Source organism: Chelonoidis abingdonii, chromosome 4 (genome assembly GCF_003597395.2).
Source record: "Chelonoidis abingdonii isolate Lonesome George chromosome 4, CheloAbing_2.0, whole genome shotgun sequence".
NCBI lineage: Eukaryota > Metazoa > Chordata > Testudines > Testudinidae > Chelonoidis > Chelonoidis abingdonii.
This window is the reverse complement of record NC_133772.1, coordinates 132,559,164-132,576,523: the sequence shown is the minus strand read 5'-3', so window position 1 is coordinate 132,576,523 and position 17,360 is coordinate 132,559,164. Positions and strand designations below refer to the sequence as shown.

The following is a 17,360-nucleotide window of genomic DNA, read 5'->3' as shown; positions in this document are numbered from 1 at the left end:
GACAGAGGGTATGGCAACACTTAGAATTTTGGAGCGCTGCCGCGGCAGCGCTTTGAAGTGTGTGTGTGGTCGGAGCGGCAGCGCTGGGAGAGAGCTCTCCAGCGCTGCACGTAAACCACAACCTCTACGGGTGTAGCGTGTAGCGCTGGGAGCCATGCTCCCAGCGCTGCCGCCCTGATTACACTGACGCTTTACAGCGCTGTATCTTGCAGCGCTCGGGGGGGGGGGGGGTTTTTTCACACCCCTGAGCATGAAAGTTGCAGCGCTGTAAAGTGTGAGTGTAGCCATACCCAGAGAGGTGGGGTGTGGGGGTGTGTGTGAGAGAAAGAGATGCGCATTTCCCTTTAAATACTCTGCCTCTTTAATTAGATCAGAGTGCTGAGACCACAGCTGCTGCCAGCAAGCTCCCTCTGTCCTGAGTCCCCCCTGCTCTATGGAAGATGGGGTAAGCAGGGTGCAGGAGTAGCAGGGAGGGGTAGACCCTGACATTAGCCCCCGTCTTCCTCCCCACCTCCCTCTCCCCTGCAAGGCAAGAAGGAGTCTCGAGGAGCAGCTCCAAGGCAGTGGGCAGGAGCAGCACATGGCAGTGGGAGGGTGGGACAGCTGCAATTGCTAGCCTGCTGGGCAGCTACTGCACAGGGAACTTAGGGGAGCTGGGAGCTCATAGAGGGAGCTAATGGGGGGCTGCCGGTCCACCCTGGTTCCAAGCCCCCACCAGCTAGCTACGCCTTCCAGCAAGCAGTGGACAAAGCAGGCGCCTGCCAAATGACTTTAGAAGGGACCATTGCACAACTTTAAACAGGCATGTTCCCTAATTGATCAGCAACGTAACAATGAAACAACATTAACCAGGATGACTTTAAGTGAGGAGTTACTGTATATTCCTTTGTAAGCGTAAGCAACTTCAGACTGTTATTCTACTTAGTTCACACAATACGCAGCTGCTCTTTATTATGGACAAGTTGTCAGAGCTCTAGCAGGACAGCTCCAAGCACACTGAGACACTTACTATATTGTGCAGTCTTTGAGAATTTAAAGAGCTAACCTATATTGGAAAAGTTGCTTTGCTGGCCCTAGGTATATCTTTGTAGAATTCAATCAACTTGAAAACCCACAGAAGAGAATCTGGGTGTCAATATGGAGATCGGCAGTGCTCACATAGTGTCACAGATGTACACAACTGTTCATAGATAGAAAACAAGGTCTCTATACCAAGGCTGAGTATTTAAACTGAAAAAAGGTAAAGCTCTCTTACCACTTAGAAAGCAAAGAAAATGAGACATTAACTGACTCCACGAAAGGGGAAGAGTTAAGGAAAAAAGGTTACAGTTTCATCTGTTCTTCGAGATGTGTGGCTCATGTTCATTCCATTCTACATGTGTGTGTGCCCATGTGCACAGTCAGAGATTTTTGCCTTAGTGGTATCCATAAGGTCAGCTGTGGTACCTCCTTGAATGCTGCGCTCATGCGTCAGTGCCACCGACCCTATGCTCTCTCAGTTCATTCTTCCTGGCAACTCCAACAGAGGAGCAAGAGGGCAGGTAATGGAATGGACATGAACAACACTTCTCGAGAAACAACAGTTACAAAAGGTGGGTAACTGTTTTTTCTTCTTCCGGTGCTTGCTCATGTTGATTCCATCCTAGGTAACCCACAAGCAGTGTGAATGGAGGTGGGCTTGGAGTTCACAGTCTTGCAGCGTGCAGCACTGCTCTGCTGAAGCCAGCATCATCCCATGCCATCAAGAGCAACGCCACCAGGTTCGGTTGCAGAAGACTGCCGTGGTTCTGGGATAGCAGGTCTGGCCAGAGACAGACTCAGCAAGTGGCTACCGAAAGGTCCAGCTGCATGCCAAACCAGTGTTGGTGAGGCCATTTGCAGGCTATAAGGATAACCTTCACCCTGTCCTGTTTGATCTTCATGAGGACTCTGTGGATGAATGGCACTAGCGGGAAGGCATACATCAAGGTCCCCAACCATGCGAGCAGGAAAGCGTCTGACAGGGAACCCCTGTCCATCCCCCAGAGTGAACATATGACATTTCCTGTTCTCACGGGATGCAAACAAGTCCATCTGGTGAGTCCCTCACTGTTGGAAGACAATACTGACTGCCTCTGGATGGACCAACAACTCGTGGTAAGACAAGAAGGTCCTACTGAGGTGATCAGCAAACACACTCCTGGTCCCAGGCAAATGCATTGCTACCTGATGAATGGCCTGCTGCACACAAAAATCCCAAAAGGTGGAGAGTTTCTTGGCAAAGGGCCGACAACCTTGTTCCGCCCTGTCTGTTGATGTAATATATCGCAGTGATATTGTCTGTGAGGACCTGAACCACCTTCTTTTCGACCCTTTTTGAAGTGGGAGGGATGGACGACTGGGTTTGCCAGAGGGCCATGGCAATTTTGAGGATTCCATCATCCACTGGTAGTGCAACACGGGCAGGGGTAGAGGCTGAGAGGACATTGAACAAGATATCCGCCTGCTTGGGCATCTCCTCCACTTCTAGGCCCAAGTTCTCGGCCACCCATCAATGTAGGGCCTAGTGTTCTTTCAAAATCATCTGGCAAGCTGCTCCTCAAGTGTCCTGCGACTGTCTCGTCCGGGGACGAAGACGACGACTGTACCACCGGGGGAGGCTCCAGGGCATTGTCCACTGCAGGGAAAGGAGGTTTGGGGGGTGGGGGTGGGGGTTGCCATCTCCTCTGCCTTCACCTCCAAGCATGCTTCCTGCACCGAGCCCAGTGCCATCAGTGATGACAACTGTGGCTCCAAGGCGGTAGCAGATGAATGGTGGAAAGGGGACACTGCCATGACCAGCATGCACCAATAAGGCCACTGCGCTGACCAGCGCCGTCCACGTCGACATGTCCTCAGGTGCCCAATCATGCCAGTGGAGTCTATGTGAGGGCCTGAACTGCCCTTCTGTGTGGGAGGAATCCCCCTTCTCGTGACCACTGTGGGGCCACTGATGCCTGAGTCTGAATGCCAACCATCGCCACTGGAGACCCGTGCCCAGAGTGAGAAGACTGGTGCTGGTATCAAGCGGACCAGTGCTGGGAGGACTGGAGACATGATGAGGAGAGTCCCATGAGGCAAGTGACTCAGATCTGCGCCGAGAGGACGACCGGTGGGAGGGCAAATGGTGCCAGTAGTACGGAGACCAGCGCTTCCTGCTAGGCAATCCGCATCAAGACAGTGGCGACTACAAACATGGTGCTGGTGATTGAAGGCAAGCCCCAGAGGATCTGAGCTGCAACTCGGGAGATCTGCGGCGGGGAGGTGGAGAGCACTGTCTTGTCTCGGGGGATCAGCGGCGCTCCCCTTGCCCCCCTAAGCGCTCTTAGAGGTTGGTTTTCCCTCATGGGGAGCCTCTGCCTCTTCTCACAACACGTGCAGTGTTGGCACTGCAGGCAGAGGCATCTGCTCTCTCGGCGCCGGGGGAACTGGGGAAGGTGTCTGTCCCATCAGCAGGTTGGGTCCCATATTGTGCCCAGGAGTTTGTGGTGGACCTTTTAAGAGGCTAAGAATTCCGATCAGGAAGGCACACACACATAGCTCCAGAAGGGCCAGCTGGCCTGAACTGAGTCCCTTGCCCCATGACCCGTGGCCTTTCTTGCCCGGAGCCATCTTAGTTTTCTTTTTGGGCACCAGTGCCGGGAAGCGGTGCTGGGTGGAGCCCGGTGCCAGGAGTGCACTGCGTACGAAGACACTACATGTGTCTTGGCGGGATGGTTTGGAAGCCGGGCCAAGGGCAGATTCCATGAATATCCCGCTCCTTTTGAGTTCTGGGCCAAAAGTTTTCACAAATACGGCACTTGTCCTTCATGTGTGATTTCCCCAAGCACTTGAGGCAGCTACTATGGGCGTCACTTACAGGCATAGACCTGTTCAGTCTGCACATGGCTTAAACCCAGGAGACCGGGGCTTGCCCCGCCTCGAGCAAAGTCCTTGCTGGGACTCTAACGTCTAACTACTAACTACACTTTACAACAAACTATTTACAAGGCCCTAAGGCTCGAAGTCAATAGCAAGGACTTGCAGTTTCGTTTCTATGCAAGGAAAGGCACGCCGACTAACCACCATGGGCGCTAAGAAAGAACTGATATACTGACACATGAGCACAGCACTCAAGGGGACACCACTGCCGACCCTACGGATACACTAAAGGCAAAAAACTCTGACGACCACACACCTAGAATGGAATCTACGAGCAAGCACTCGAAGAAGCCGCCGCTCTTAGTCACTAATTCTGTGTGACGAAGTTACGATTATGAGAAAGCCTCAATCATTTCACAGTTAAACTGAAAAAGAAACAAAGTATACTAAGGAAGGTCCCCTTCTCCTCCTGAAAAAGGAAACACTGAGACCAAGCATTTTTGAGAGCCCTCCAACCCCCTCTCCAAGTTGTATGGCCCTGAGAAATCCCCATATTGCCTAAGAAGTCATATAGAGAACCCTGAGTCTGAGCTGACAAATATTTTTTTGTTTGGGTTTTGGGAATGGGGTGGAGTGATGATTCACTGCGATTACAAACCTGACCAACTCACTGCAGAAGTGCAATGATGAAGAACAAAAGCATATCCACCTTCTGGACTGCTCTGCTCACTCTCAAAGTATTTTGGATTCAATCGGCCCTCAGGCTTCAGTACTTCAATATCAAACCTAATTAACGCTGCACAGGCTATGCAGACTGTAAAAGAGAATAAAATGAAGCTGGCAGTCACTTTCCAGTGACAAGCCCTCAGAAGGCTGCTTGTCGTTGCACATAGAGAGACAGTGACTGAATGGGCTTGGTGAGCTTTTTTGGGGAGGGTGGCCGGGCAAAAGAGAGTGGTGGCACAGATTATCTGAATTAGAGCGTGAGAAATAAATAGGATATATAATCCCATATAAAATAATACTTTGCTACAAAAGGGACCTGAACCCCAAAATTGTGACCATTTGTTTCCTTTTGGAACACATGTAGATACAAATGAATTTTGACTTCCACCGTGGACAGCTAGATCTACAGATTGTAAGAAGCCAATAGTAATCCAATGTTTTAGATGGATGAGTAGAAATAAAAAGTGAATAGTAAACGCTCTTTTAGATTCAGTTTTCTCAAAGAAAATTTCAGTTTGAAATCTTAAAGCACTCAAAAAACTGCTTATTATCCCTTTTGTCTTTTTTTTTGTGTTTGTTTTGTTTTTTTTATAAATAGACAATACTGAAGACTCCCAAAGAGCAGAAAATGGAAAGGAGTGGTGGTAAGAAACAAGCTCTCACTCACTAATTCTGTGTGATGGATTCGGAGAAAGCTCCAATCGTTTTACAGTTAAACTGAAAATGAAAGAAAGTATAATAAGGAAACTCCACCACAGTGTACAAGATGATCAACTGGGTAACTGAAGGGTAAACTAACTGGGTAAACTACCAAATGCATGTAGCTTTGCACTAACTGTACTGGGATTATGACACTGGAGGGTGATTTTTAGAAGAGATTTTATTGCAACAACGGAGAATTTTGTCTAGTTAAGTATTTACTTCTTTAAAAAGACAAAACAGTGTAAGTATATGCACAGAATCTGTAGGAACTAATGTACAGTAAATATATTATCAGAGTTCATCCTTTATACAAGATTGCTTTAGAAGTGACATGAACTCTATGCAAAATTAAGACAGCTTTTTGTCTTGCTCAGCTCCAGTTAAAGGGTTTGCTAAACATAACCCATAAATACCTCTTTCCAATCCCTGTTTAAAAATATTTAAACCAAAACCAAAACTCGGTCAAGGTATTTTCCAGACATTTTCCAATTTAAACACTGATGTATGCCACCACCTTCGATAGTTCAAAGTCACATCTTTGCTCTCTATACACTGCTTTGTTACTACCACCCCCGTACCCACCCATGAATGCCAAAGTTTGTAACATTAGTTTGAGGTATATCCCTGGCACATTCGTTTAGAAAAACAACAAAGAATCCCATAGACTTTGCAGATGCAATACAAGTCAAATTTAAGTAAAATGAATAAACCCATTCCCTTTGATAGTTTCCTTGTATCTTAAATTATATTTCTTAAATCTTAACCATCATTTCTCATTCTTAATGTTTGGATCGTGCAACAGGCAGCTGCTAAGAACCAAATTTACTTCAGTGGAGATGTGTGTGGGTGCTGGGGTCAGCCCACATGGATAGTTACACAATCACAGCCTTCATTTGTATCTGAAGGCCTCAGACAGCTAGGGTGAGTTCTGCTGTATACTGCAGTGCCTCCTTTTGTTCCGGTATGGACTAAAGTACCACAGTCCTTATACGTGCTAGTTCTGAGGGAGGCAGGCTGACGTCTTATTGCCAAGAGCAGTCGGTGCCCTTCTACGGACTTCAGCAGACTTACACCTATTACACCATTGTTGAGTCAGGCCTGCATCACCTCATCACACAAAGCTCCTACACTGTGGGACTTGTGGACGTTACAAGAACAAAGCTTTCCATAAAAGTAAATGTCAGTTTTCCAGTTCACACCCAGCCCTGTTCCAATGAAAGTCAATCGGAATGTTGACACTTGAATGTGGTCAAAAGCAGACTCCTTCTGGATGGACAGGCTATACAGAAAATGCCCGCAAGGACTGAGAACTTAAGTTAACTTCAACCTAATGTGTCTGGACTATAATGTTATTTTTCTACTAGGGAGGAAAAGAAGTCTTGTATTAGGTCACTTCATTCCCCTAACAGTTATTTTAATAAAACAGGTAACATCAAAAGAACTGGAATGTAGCAGTTAGCATATGTCCCAACCCTGATTACCATTAAAAACATGTTAACTATTTTCTCCCTTCAATTCCCTGTTAAAATACTATGGGCTAAATTTTCAAAGGTAACATCTACATTTGAGCACAATTTTTTTTTTTTTTTAATATTCAATCCCTCTCCTCCCAAATTCACAAACAAGGATGGGGGCGGAGGGTGGCTTTGGGTTGCCCATACACAAAATTTCAGCAGCCTGGTCAATACCTCTTTGGAAGGGGGAAGGAAACACAGCCACACAATCTTTCTCCTTTGTTAGCAACTTCAGATGAAATTCTGACCCTGCTGAAGTCACTCAAAGTCTTGGCATTCACTTCAAATGGGATCAAGGATTTTGACTACTAGTTACTCTAATAAAAATTGTAAGTCGCTATTATTCCTGTGCTGAATGTTAACTATGCACAAGCACAAATAAACGGCCACTGTCAGATCCTCTGTGGCACAACAGAATAGTTCACAGCAACAGGCGAAAATTTTTATTAGCCTTCAGCATAGTATTAGGGGGGAAAAAAAATCTACCTCTTTTTTGCTCTCCTTGTTTTGTTCAACTTCAATATCAACAGGGTTAGTTCCATTTGTTTCCTCCATTTCATCCTCACTGGAAGACAAAAGCAAGGCATGATGACCATATTACTACGAGAATTTCTACTTCTCTACAATAGTCTGCCGGAAATCAGGCATGGATGGAATATTCAATCCAACGGTTTCTCTTTTGGGTGAATTTTAAAGTCAATTACCTCTTTAAATTAACCACATTAGGGACCATTCATTTAAAAGCTTTTACATAAACTATTCTGTGGTATATCTGGGAAAAATGAAGTCTGTTCACCCTCAAAGGCAAAAATAAAATTAAAAAACAACAAGTCAAATTCTCTGGCTGTTAGAGTCAAAAAGAACTAGCTGAATATTTTTTTAACTTCAAGCAAACTCAGACAAACAAGGATATAGAATTAGAGCAAACAGCTTTAATGTGGATTTCATACATTTAATTAAAAATCTTAAGACATAAAAAGCCACATGCACAATTAGTTCTCCCAGGGATTAAAAAAAACCACCACATATGTTTAGCACTCCCATAATCGCATCTTTAATTCCTCCTTTAGTGGAAAAAAAGAAAAAGAAAAGAAAAAGCATATTCTATCACAGGGGTTGGCAGTCTATGGCACGCGTGCCGAAGGGGGCACGCAAGCTGATTTTTGGTGGCACTCACACTGCCCGGGTCCTGGCCACCAGTCCAAGGGGCTCTGCATTTTAATTTAATTTTAAACGAAGCTTCTTAAACATTTTAAAAACCTTATTTACTTTACATACACAATAGTTTAGTTAAATATTATAGACTTATAGAAAGAGACCGTCTAAAAACATTAAAATGTATTACTGGCACGCAAAACCTTAAATTAGAGTGAATAAACGAAGACTCGGCACATCACTTCTGAAAGGCTGCTGACCCCTGTTCTATCAAGTACTGAATAATAATAATAAGCAGCATCAAATTGGGGCCATAGTGAACGTGGCCTTGGAACACCCAGCCAGTTTAATTTTAGTGGAATCCCAATTTAGTTTTTGACTACCATTCACATTATGGTATACTTCCATGTATGGTTTAGAATTAGTGTACCATACATCGCTGTAGTTAATTGCTCCGCTTTTTATGATGTTCCCAGAATGCAAGGAGAAGATTATTTGGACTATGTTTATTTTAAAAAGGACACATGCAGGTTTCACTGGTCCCATGAAATCAAGCACCCCATTAAGTTAGCCAAGCTGTAGAAGTCAGTATTTAGTCAGCATTATATTCTACATACCCTCTTAAAATTCCAGAGTACATTGTCTGCACAGTCCACAGTCACTGATTCACCATTTAGTTTTCAGGTTTTTTTGCTTTATTATTTTAAATTATAAACCAAGTGAAGAATATGAACAAGACATGTGCACCTGTTCTGTCACTAAGGGACACATTTTAAGGTGGCGTTAACGGTCTTCCATTTGCAGTCACTTGTGCAAACCTTCCTTTTCGTCTAAGCTGCATGCTTTTCTGTGCAAAACTGATTCCCAAGCTAGTTTGTCATTGCAAATTCTGTCAATTCTGGGAGCAGAATACTGCATGTACAGAGTCCCATGCACACAAATAAGAGAACACGTTTTGAAAACCGAGTCCCACGTTTGTTTGAGGTTATTTTAAAGTGGTTTTAGTGCTGCTGAAAGATGCCTTGGGAATTCCTCTGTTTAGTCACAGAACACATTCAGCAGCAGGGCAAGATTCCTCTAACTGCCCCTTTAATTAATTAGCCTTAACTCTAAAGGGCCAGAGTGCAGTTTTGCCTCCACACTGATTCAGTTTTTGGTGTCTGCTGAGACCAACATCAAAAGGTGACAATAGTGCTGGAAATTTGTGTCTAGAGGGTCACATAATTATGAACTAGATTGAGACCACTAAACCTAACCCAACCCATTTTGCAGAGGTTTATTACAATCATTACTTAAGCTAAGCACAACTTAATCCACAAGTGAACAGGTCTGGAACACAAACTAGCTTTAGAATTCACATATTCTAGCCTCAGGCTCAAATGACAGCACTGCTCTCCTCCCTGCCCCACAAAGCAGAGACAAATTCCATAGGTTTTTTCCTGCAATTATTCTACTTGGCTATTTGATTTTTAACTAAGTTATAAACCTTCCAATCATTCTTTAGCTTGTTGAATATGGAAAGCAAACACTATGGCTTGGTTGACACCTAAAACTTAAGTCAATGTAGCTATGTCGGTCAGGGATGTGAATAAGTCACATTCCTGACCGATGTATCTTTGTCAACCTATCCCCGGGTGTAGATGTAGCTAAATAACTGGACAAATGCTTCCATCAACGTAGCTTCTGTCATTCAGGGTGATAGTTCTCCTATATTGATGGGGGCGGGGGGGAGAGAAATCAAAACAAAAACCTTCCACCAACTTAGGCTGCGTCTACACTACCGGGTTATGCCAGCATAGCAACAATGACATAGCTAACCTGATGTAGTTTCCATAGTGTAGACATACTCTAAGTATCTCTGCTCCTGTTGCTTCTCTCAAAGGCTTTGACATTCAGAAATGTAGCAGCCCATCTATTCGCTCTCCATGGAGTTTATAGCACCTTAGATACACCATTTATAAAAGACTATACTATAAAGATTTTTGGGTGGCAGTAATTTCAGTGTGGTTTACAAGTATAGAAAAAAATGCCAGATGCAGCCTTTTTGAATACTAAACTATATAGTATGAACTACAAGACAGTGCTCCTTTTAGGAAATGCAATTATTTTTCGACTGAATAAAGTTAATAAAACAAACCATTTGGGGGACGGAGAAATAACGGTATGAAAGGGAGGCACTGACAAAGGAAAGCCAACAAGTAAGGGATTAGTTGGATGGTGGTGTTCTTCTTTGAGCCCACTCTCTTCCTTCCAATTAAGCAGGTGTGGTGAATCCAGCTGGAAGATGAAGACAGTCTTGCTGGCTCATTGTTGCAGTGTGGTTCAACAAACTATACCATGGGAATGACCCTCTTCCTATAGGGATCTCCTATTTGAGGCACAGGAGCTAGGGTCTGGGCTAAGCAGTCATGAAATAGGAGCTGTTTGATGGGAGGCATATGCAGAGCATTTCCAGCTTGTGAAAGACATCTCCTTTCCTGGGATGTGGCTCGAAGAGAAGTTCTGACTCTACAAATGTCTAGATTGTGTTTTAGAGCGGGTTGGGAAAAGCGCCAGTTCACAAGGCAAGAAACATCTGAAGCGTCGCAAAAGCGCCACTGCTATGTAGAGAGGGGAAAGACAAGGAGGATGAGGATGCAGAGAACCTTTGCAGACCATCAAACCCCTCAGTGTGCCAAGGAACCATGGCCCACCGAGGCCCCAACTACCCTAGGTTCAAGTGGGGTTATCCAGAGAAAGAGGATTCATAGATTCATAGACTCTAGGACTGGAAGGGACCTCGAGAGGTCGTCAAGTCCAGTCCCCTGCCCTCATGGCAGGACCAAATACTGTCTGGACCATCCCTGATAGAGATCCTAGGTTAGATAAATGTCTATCTCCAGGAAGTATCTGTGTAGCTAAATATATGAACTATCAGCCAAACCTTCCTGAAAGGTGCTGCAGTGTGTGGTAGGCATGGCAGCCATGGAGACTGCTGCAGGCCTTAGCCTGAAGTAGTGGAAACAAAGAATCTATTGAAGCTCAGTGGCTTAGGGACCTGTAGCGTGCCAGGTACATTTGTACAGTAAATCACATGCACAATTAATAGAGGGGTGGGTACAGAATTCCATCCACCACAGCTAGTGTGAGCTCTTCTCTCTCCTCCTCTTCCCATCACAAAGCCAGTCTACTCGACCATTGCACTGGGTAGAGAATTTGGCCCTGAAAGCGTTTTGCTGGTAGCAGCTTTCAGCTGGGACAAGTGTGTAGATAAAATGAACAGAGGGGAGTGCCAAACATTGCCAATCTTCCACTTAGGGGGTCCTCCCATTCTATGGAATGTTACATTTAAGGCTAAAAACCTGCCCTCGAGTTACCATTGTGATCTCCCTTTACAGGGACTTGAGAGTTGCATGTGAATCAGATGGTAGAATTTGGTCATGAATGTTTACATGGACACAGATTCTGGTTTAAAAAAAAACAAAACAGGCACACCAGGGAAAAAAATCCTAGTTCTAGTTCTTTCCAAGCTACCAGAAATTCCAGGATCATCATAAAAAGATCTGAGTGGCAAGACAGTCTCTCTCACTGCAAACATACCTTTCTTCCCGTTCCCTTTTTTGTTTACGAGCATGGCGGTCCATCACGCTGGTTTTAGTCCTTGTCTTTTTCCAGGAGTAGTAAAATTTCACCAAACTGGCTATCGATTTGTCAGGAAGCTGAAAATAAAATAGTTACACTTTTTAGAAGTCTTCACAGGTTTACATGTACAACATTACCAGGATTTCACATCAGATGAACCAGATTTTGGTACATACTACGACAGCCAGCAACATAGGGTGGCAATATCTATTCAAATTAACAAAAGAGGTTTTAAAAGGATGCAATACTGGTTCTTTCTACAACCTTTGATAAGCGTGTAGCAAGTTGTAATATTTTCATTCTCACTGTCCTGTATATCCACATGACAAGCCTGCCTTCCATCAAGCAACTAAACCCGTATTAAGGTAGCTGACTTATTTGCATTCTGCAGGCTAGCCTAGAAGAGACCTGCACCACTCTTGTCCCTCACCTCACCCTACGCAACAATAACTTTAAAGACCTGATCCAAGTTCCATTAAAAATCAGGGAGCTACAGGTGGAAGTCAGGTCCCTCTTATTTAAGGACCAAAATTTCAAAGTTTTGGCTTTAGGTACTTGTGGTTATCAGTGGCAGATTTGGTGTACACTGAGGGCAGTAAATAGCCCCAAAACTGTACATCTGTTCCTCTCCGTGGAATGAGTTTCACACCTCTGCTCTAAAACGTGCAATTTTAATACCGGTCAGCACCCACGTACTATGTAGTTTATTTCTGGATACCAGCACAGGCTTCCTCAGTGCAAATTCAAGGATGAGGTTATTAAGGATGCAGTTACTTTGGAATAGGTAGGTCAGTACACTTGCACTTACTCTTTTGTTGTATAGCCAATACTTAGTCGTTTATATGAAAAGTGCACTATATTCTGTCAGAGTGTTTACCCAGCACACAACACTACAGGATGCTACATGCATATCAAAAGTTGCTCAAAAAGTGTCCTGAAATTCATTACTGAGAAGCAGTATATGAGTCTGGCATTAATGCACTATAATCCACGTTCACAAGGGGACAGAGTTACGGCCAATCACCTGAACTGTGATTTTCCTAATTTGGTGCTTACCTGTGCTACATAACAGGCTCCCTTACATGTTTTACAATCAGTTTACAGGTGACATTACTGAGGGATTCTTTTATTTTACATTTAAACGGAAAAAATGGGGAAAAAACCCTGAAAGATGCTTCACTCTCCAGGCCTTCAGAGCTCTACTAGTTTTGCATAAATATTGTCAGGAGGCAGTCATCCAGATCTATAACCTGGAATTATTTGGCTGGGCACCACATGAATCCTGTTCATACACCTGCATGAGGAGATTTTAAGGGAGGATGAGCACTTACAAAGGTGCATAGCAGCCCTCCCTATCCTTTGGAACAGTCAGATCACTTTTTACTATTCAGCTAAGTCAGCAATGCATGGAGCACTGCTAGGGTGACCAGATAGCAAGTGTGAAAAAAAAATGGGATTTTTTTTTCCGGGTGGGGGATGTGGCCGAGTTAATAGTTGCATATATAAGACAATAGAAGGGTGTCTGGTCACCCTCATCACAGCAGCCTTCCTTAGTGGCACACTTTACGAGTGGACCAAAAGCCTTGTGCAAAGTATACTGCATATGCTAGTTTTCAAAGGGTTGGAACTGTCCAATCAAAGCCAGAGCTTCACTGGACTAGTCAAAGGCATTTTCACTTGAGGGATAGTTTCCAACTTTCAAATTTCAACCTCCCATCCCAGTTGAAAAACTGTTTAAAACTTTCGTTTCACTCCCACTCTCCATCCCTTCCAAAATGAAGCTGGTGGTTTTGTGTTTTTGCTGAAAATTTCCTCCCCCCAAAAAAGTTCACTTTCAGGCAGATACCAAGCCTAGAAAATTTCAGCTCCAATGGTAAAGTTTCATAAAGACTGAGTGATTGAAAACAGGGAATTAAATCTACAATCCTCAAGCACTAACGCTACCATATGATACTTAATAGGCACTTATTGCCAACATAAAATGCATAAAACTCCTAAAAAACCAAACAATGTTAAAAAAAAAAAGTAAAGCAGATTCAATAAAGCTCGTTGGGGAAAGGACTGTTTTTCATTAGGTATGTGTGCCATTCATTGCACAATGGGGCCCAAAACCCTCATTTAGGCCGCTAAGTACTACTGCAACACAATAAAATGAAGAGAGGCCCCATGAGTGACAAATTAAAAGCAATACCAATTCTATAGCCAGAGCTGTCTCTCAAGATTGTAAAAGAGTCAGATTCTGCTTCTAAAAGACTTTCTTTGGATGACAAGCAGATTCTGTGTCTGCTGCTAGAGGAATGTGAGGTGATAAAATAGTCCCTCCCAAATCAGTATAGTCCTCCTCTGAATGACAATGCAAGAGTCAAGCTTTCCCCCAACAACCTACCCCTACGCCAGACAATCTTCAAAACGAGCAGTTACATGATTGCTAACAAACCTGTATTGGACAAGGTGACCACAACAGTTTCTTCCAGGTCTAATTATTATGATCCTACTTACCATCTGCTGAATTCTATGAAATGTTTTCCCATGGAAACTAAAGGCCTGTTCGAACAAGACCTTGTCTTCCACTGTCCACTCGTCTGGGAATGGAGTAAAGTTGGGCAAATCAGCCAAGGATTTCTCAATATTATGCTTGTGCCAAAAGAGCATTCCAAGGGCCTGAAAGAAACACGGACACAAGAGAAATTGAGTTACAATGAGGCGAGGAGAGGGAATATACAGTTCTTACATTGATACAAGTAATAGGGCAGCACGAAAGTTACAAAAGGGCAGGAGGTCAGACTAGATGATCATATTGGCCCTTCTGACCTACGAGTCTATGACTCTGACCTCAGATGCACGTGTTTGAGGCCGCAGAAGCTTAAGTGACAGCAAGAACCTGGCATCTGACCTATTACCACTCTGGACTGTGAAGCATCAGAAACTGGCCCATGTTGTGTAAGCAGCAAAAGGAAAGAGTTCTATTGCTGAAAGGCCGCTAGAGATTGCTGCAGGAAAAGGCAAGTAGGGTGGACATTTCTGCTAGAATTTAAAAAATAAAAATAAAAAAAGGTCTTCCAGGAAAAATGGCACAGACGCAGAGAATTTAGCCAAGGACAAAGTAAAGAGCTAGAAAAATGTGTGTAACGCAGAGATTAAACTAAACTACAGGCAGAGTTAGCAGGTGAGACAACTTCCTATTGGTGTTCATGTCTTGATACTGGTCTATTTGATTGGGTATTTCTGTGCTCTTTTTTTGAGGAGGGAGAGGACAGTCTTATTTGTTGACTGAGCTGCCCCTGACAAAGCAGGGGCATAGCTCACTATCACTCGGGGGATGACGACTATCATTTATTCCCCCTAACTTCATCTCCTTCACTTGCAACCCCGAGTCTCCAGTTCAGAAAACTGAATTACACCCACTGCACCCCCTGGCACTAATGAATGCTTGCCCAAGTGAGCCCTCTAAGAAGTATTCACTCAAAATCTACCACCCTCCGGAGATGGATGGCAAAAGAGCATTCTGACCCTTCACTCTGATGGAGTATTATTTTTGGTGCCGTTAGCCTCCCCAGAGTCATTTCAGAAGGGCCTAACCCCACCGCACTACAAATATTTAAAATAAAAATTTGCAACTTGTTTCAGAACTGCTGTTAAGTGAAAACGATCCCCGACCCGCTGACTAAAATATTATCTGTTTGACATATGCAAAGTTGACTCTGGTTCTGCCACCATAACTCCCCCCCATCTAGTAGTTTCACCCAGTCCATTCAGACTGCCAGTGCTACCTCTGAAACTGGGGTTTCCCCATCCCACTTTGCTATGCAAAAACCCCAGTTCCTTTCTGGGCACAAAGTTCTCGCTCCAGCAGATTCTGCAACTATATGACTAAATGCTTGCTTCACCCCAGTTCTCTTCCTCATGAAACCAGACTCTCCCTGCTAAATATCTAGATTTCTTCCCCTTCACCATGATACAGAACCAGAAGAGTCTTTAACACGTCATGGTTTTGAAGATGTCACGTGAATTAAAAAAATACAACTAGACAGTTGGGAGGGGAGAGCTTAACTAGCTAGTATAGAGGCACATGAAAGATTTTACAAGCATTATGGTTTCTTCTTTTTTAATATCAGACCCAGTCTCACCTGGGTACCTTCCCAAATATCCCTATGTGAAACTATACAAGCTGGACATTAGTACAGAAATACATTGCACAAAGAGGAGATATGCTGAAAGGGCAAAAGCGGTAAATGTTCTTAAAAAGAGCGGAAGTTGGCCCACATACCAACCTCAGACAAAGGGCAAGGAACACAAGTGTGTGTGTGTTTGTTTGTTTGTTTTTTTTTAATGGGTCAGGCTTTTAACACTTACAATATTCTTTTAAACAGACATTACTTCTAGAAGGAAGACATTTTACAAATAAGCTGCTTTTACACAGCTAGCAATAGTGCCCACAGGGATTTACAATTCTAAGTTCTTCTACCCACCCCTCCTCCCTAGGAAAGAACTCTACTTGTCCCTCCCTGCATGTATCCATTTAGCTGTTGGTACAGAACCCAGCTACAAGTACGAGAGAGAAGGAGAGGGCTAGAACAGATGAGTTGCATACAGAACAAATGCAGCCAGCTGGACATGAAGCCCAGCAGACAGCTGAGCTTTAAGGAAAAGTCCCATTCACCCTTACAGAGAAACCTGCTCCCTACTGCTACATCAACAAACTGGCACCCGTGTCTCTGAATGTGATGGAGGGCAGGATCCTCAAGGCAATTGCTACCTTCTCCTCTGCTGCCCTATGCCTTGGAGGGAGCAAGCTTTGCAAGGCCATTGCCTCCTTGGTTGACCCCCCACTTGGGATCTTCTAGGCCGCCACCTGATATAGTGGCCTGAGCCCTAGAGGACTGGCTCTCACTAGTGCGTGCACGCATGTGCATACACACAGTCAAATGCTTGCCACCACCACTGGCTAATAACCTCAGAGCCAGAGGCAAAAGTCCTAAAGCTGGCTGTCTAGGCTTGAATTGTTCCCTCAAATTCTCACTCTTCCCCTCCTCCCTCCAAAGGATCTCATGTCTAACATCGGTCTGAAAGGGGAAGTGTCCATGGTTATGCAATTTCTTCCTGGGAAAGTCCAATTTCAAAAATAAAATGTCTAGAACATTGGATTAGTAGGACTATTTGCATAAAATAACCATCCTGGAAGGACATTCTGTGCATTTCCTAGCAGTGCTTGGTTTTCAAATTCTAGAACCACCAAAATCTTTGGGGCACATGCTGCCCTGCAAAGGAAGAACAGTGGAAGGTTCTCTTCCACTGTTACCTCTCCAAGACACTTCATTATGGAGAAACAGGAACACAGGAATTGCCATACTGGATCAGACCCATGGTCCCCCTACTCTAGCATTCTGTTTCTGATAGTGGCCAGTACAAGATACTTCAGAGAAATGGGTAAGAACCCCACTGTAGGCAGATTTGGATAATCTGTCCCTCCCCATGAGAGATCAGAATGAGACCTAAGTAACAAAAAGAAATGGCTGGGGACAGGACAAATTCATTTAGTAGAATAAGGGGAAGGACAGAGACCATCAGCTCATTTCACAGATCGCTGTAAACCTGACAGCGAATGTTCAATTGCCACCAGCCTGGCTGATCATAGGCTCAAATCATGACAAGTGAACAGGGGGACAGAACACAGAGCTTAGAAAGTGCCAGGTGGTACTGATCATTCAAGCACATAGTTACACAGCTTAGTGAGTCGTCATGCCTCAATCCAGAGAGCCCAGC

At 44.2% G+C, this 17,360-nt stretch overlaps 1 protein-coding gene across 2 annotated transcripts in view; it reads right to left on the bottom strand.

Moving 5' to 3' along the window:
- The window catches only part of RCOR1 (REST corepressor 1), a 136,102-nt gene that overhangs the window by 15,430 nt on the left and 103,312 nt on the right, over nt 1–17,360 (bottom strand). For both annotated transcript variants that reach the window (XR_004373322.2, XM_032777404.2), the window contains exons 5-7: nt 14,097–14,258; nt 11,556–11,674; nt 7,308–7,386 (exon numbers count right to left, since the gene is read on the bottom strand). Coding sequence is in view for 1 of the 2 variants with exons in the window: in XM_032777404.2 (XP_032633295.1) it covers nt 7,308–7,386; nt 11,556–11,674; nt 14,097–14,258 (360 nt within the window). In the remaining variant the exon portion in view is untranslated. The remainder of the gene's footprint in view (nt 1–7,307; nt 7,387–11,555; nt 11,675–14,096; nt 14,259–17,360) is intronic.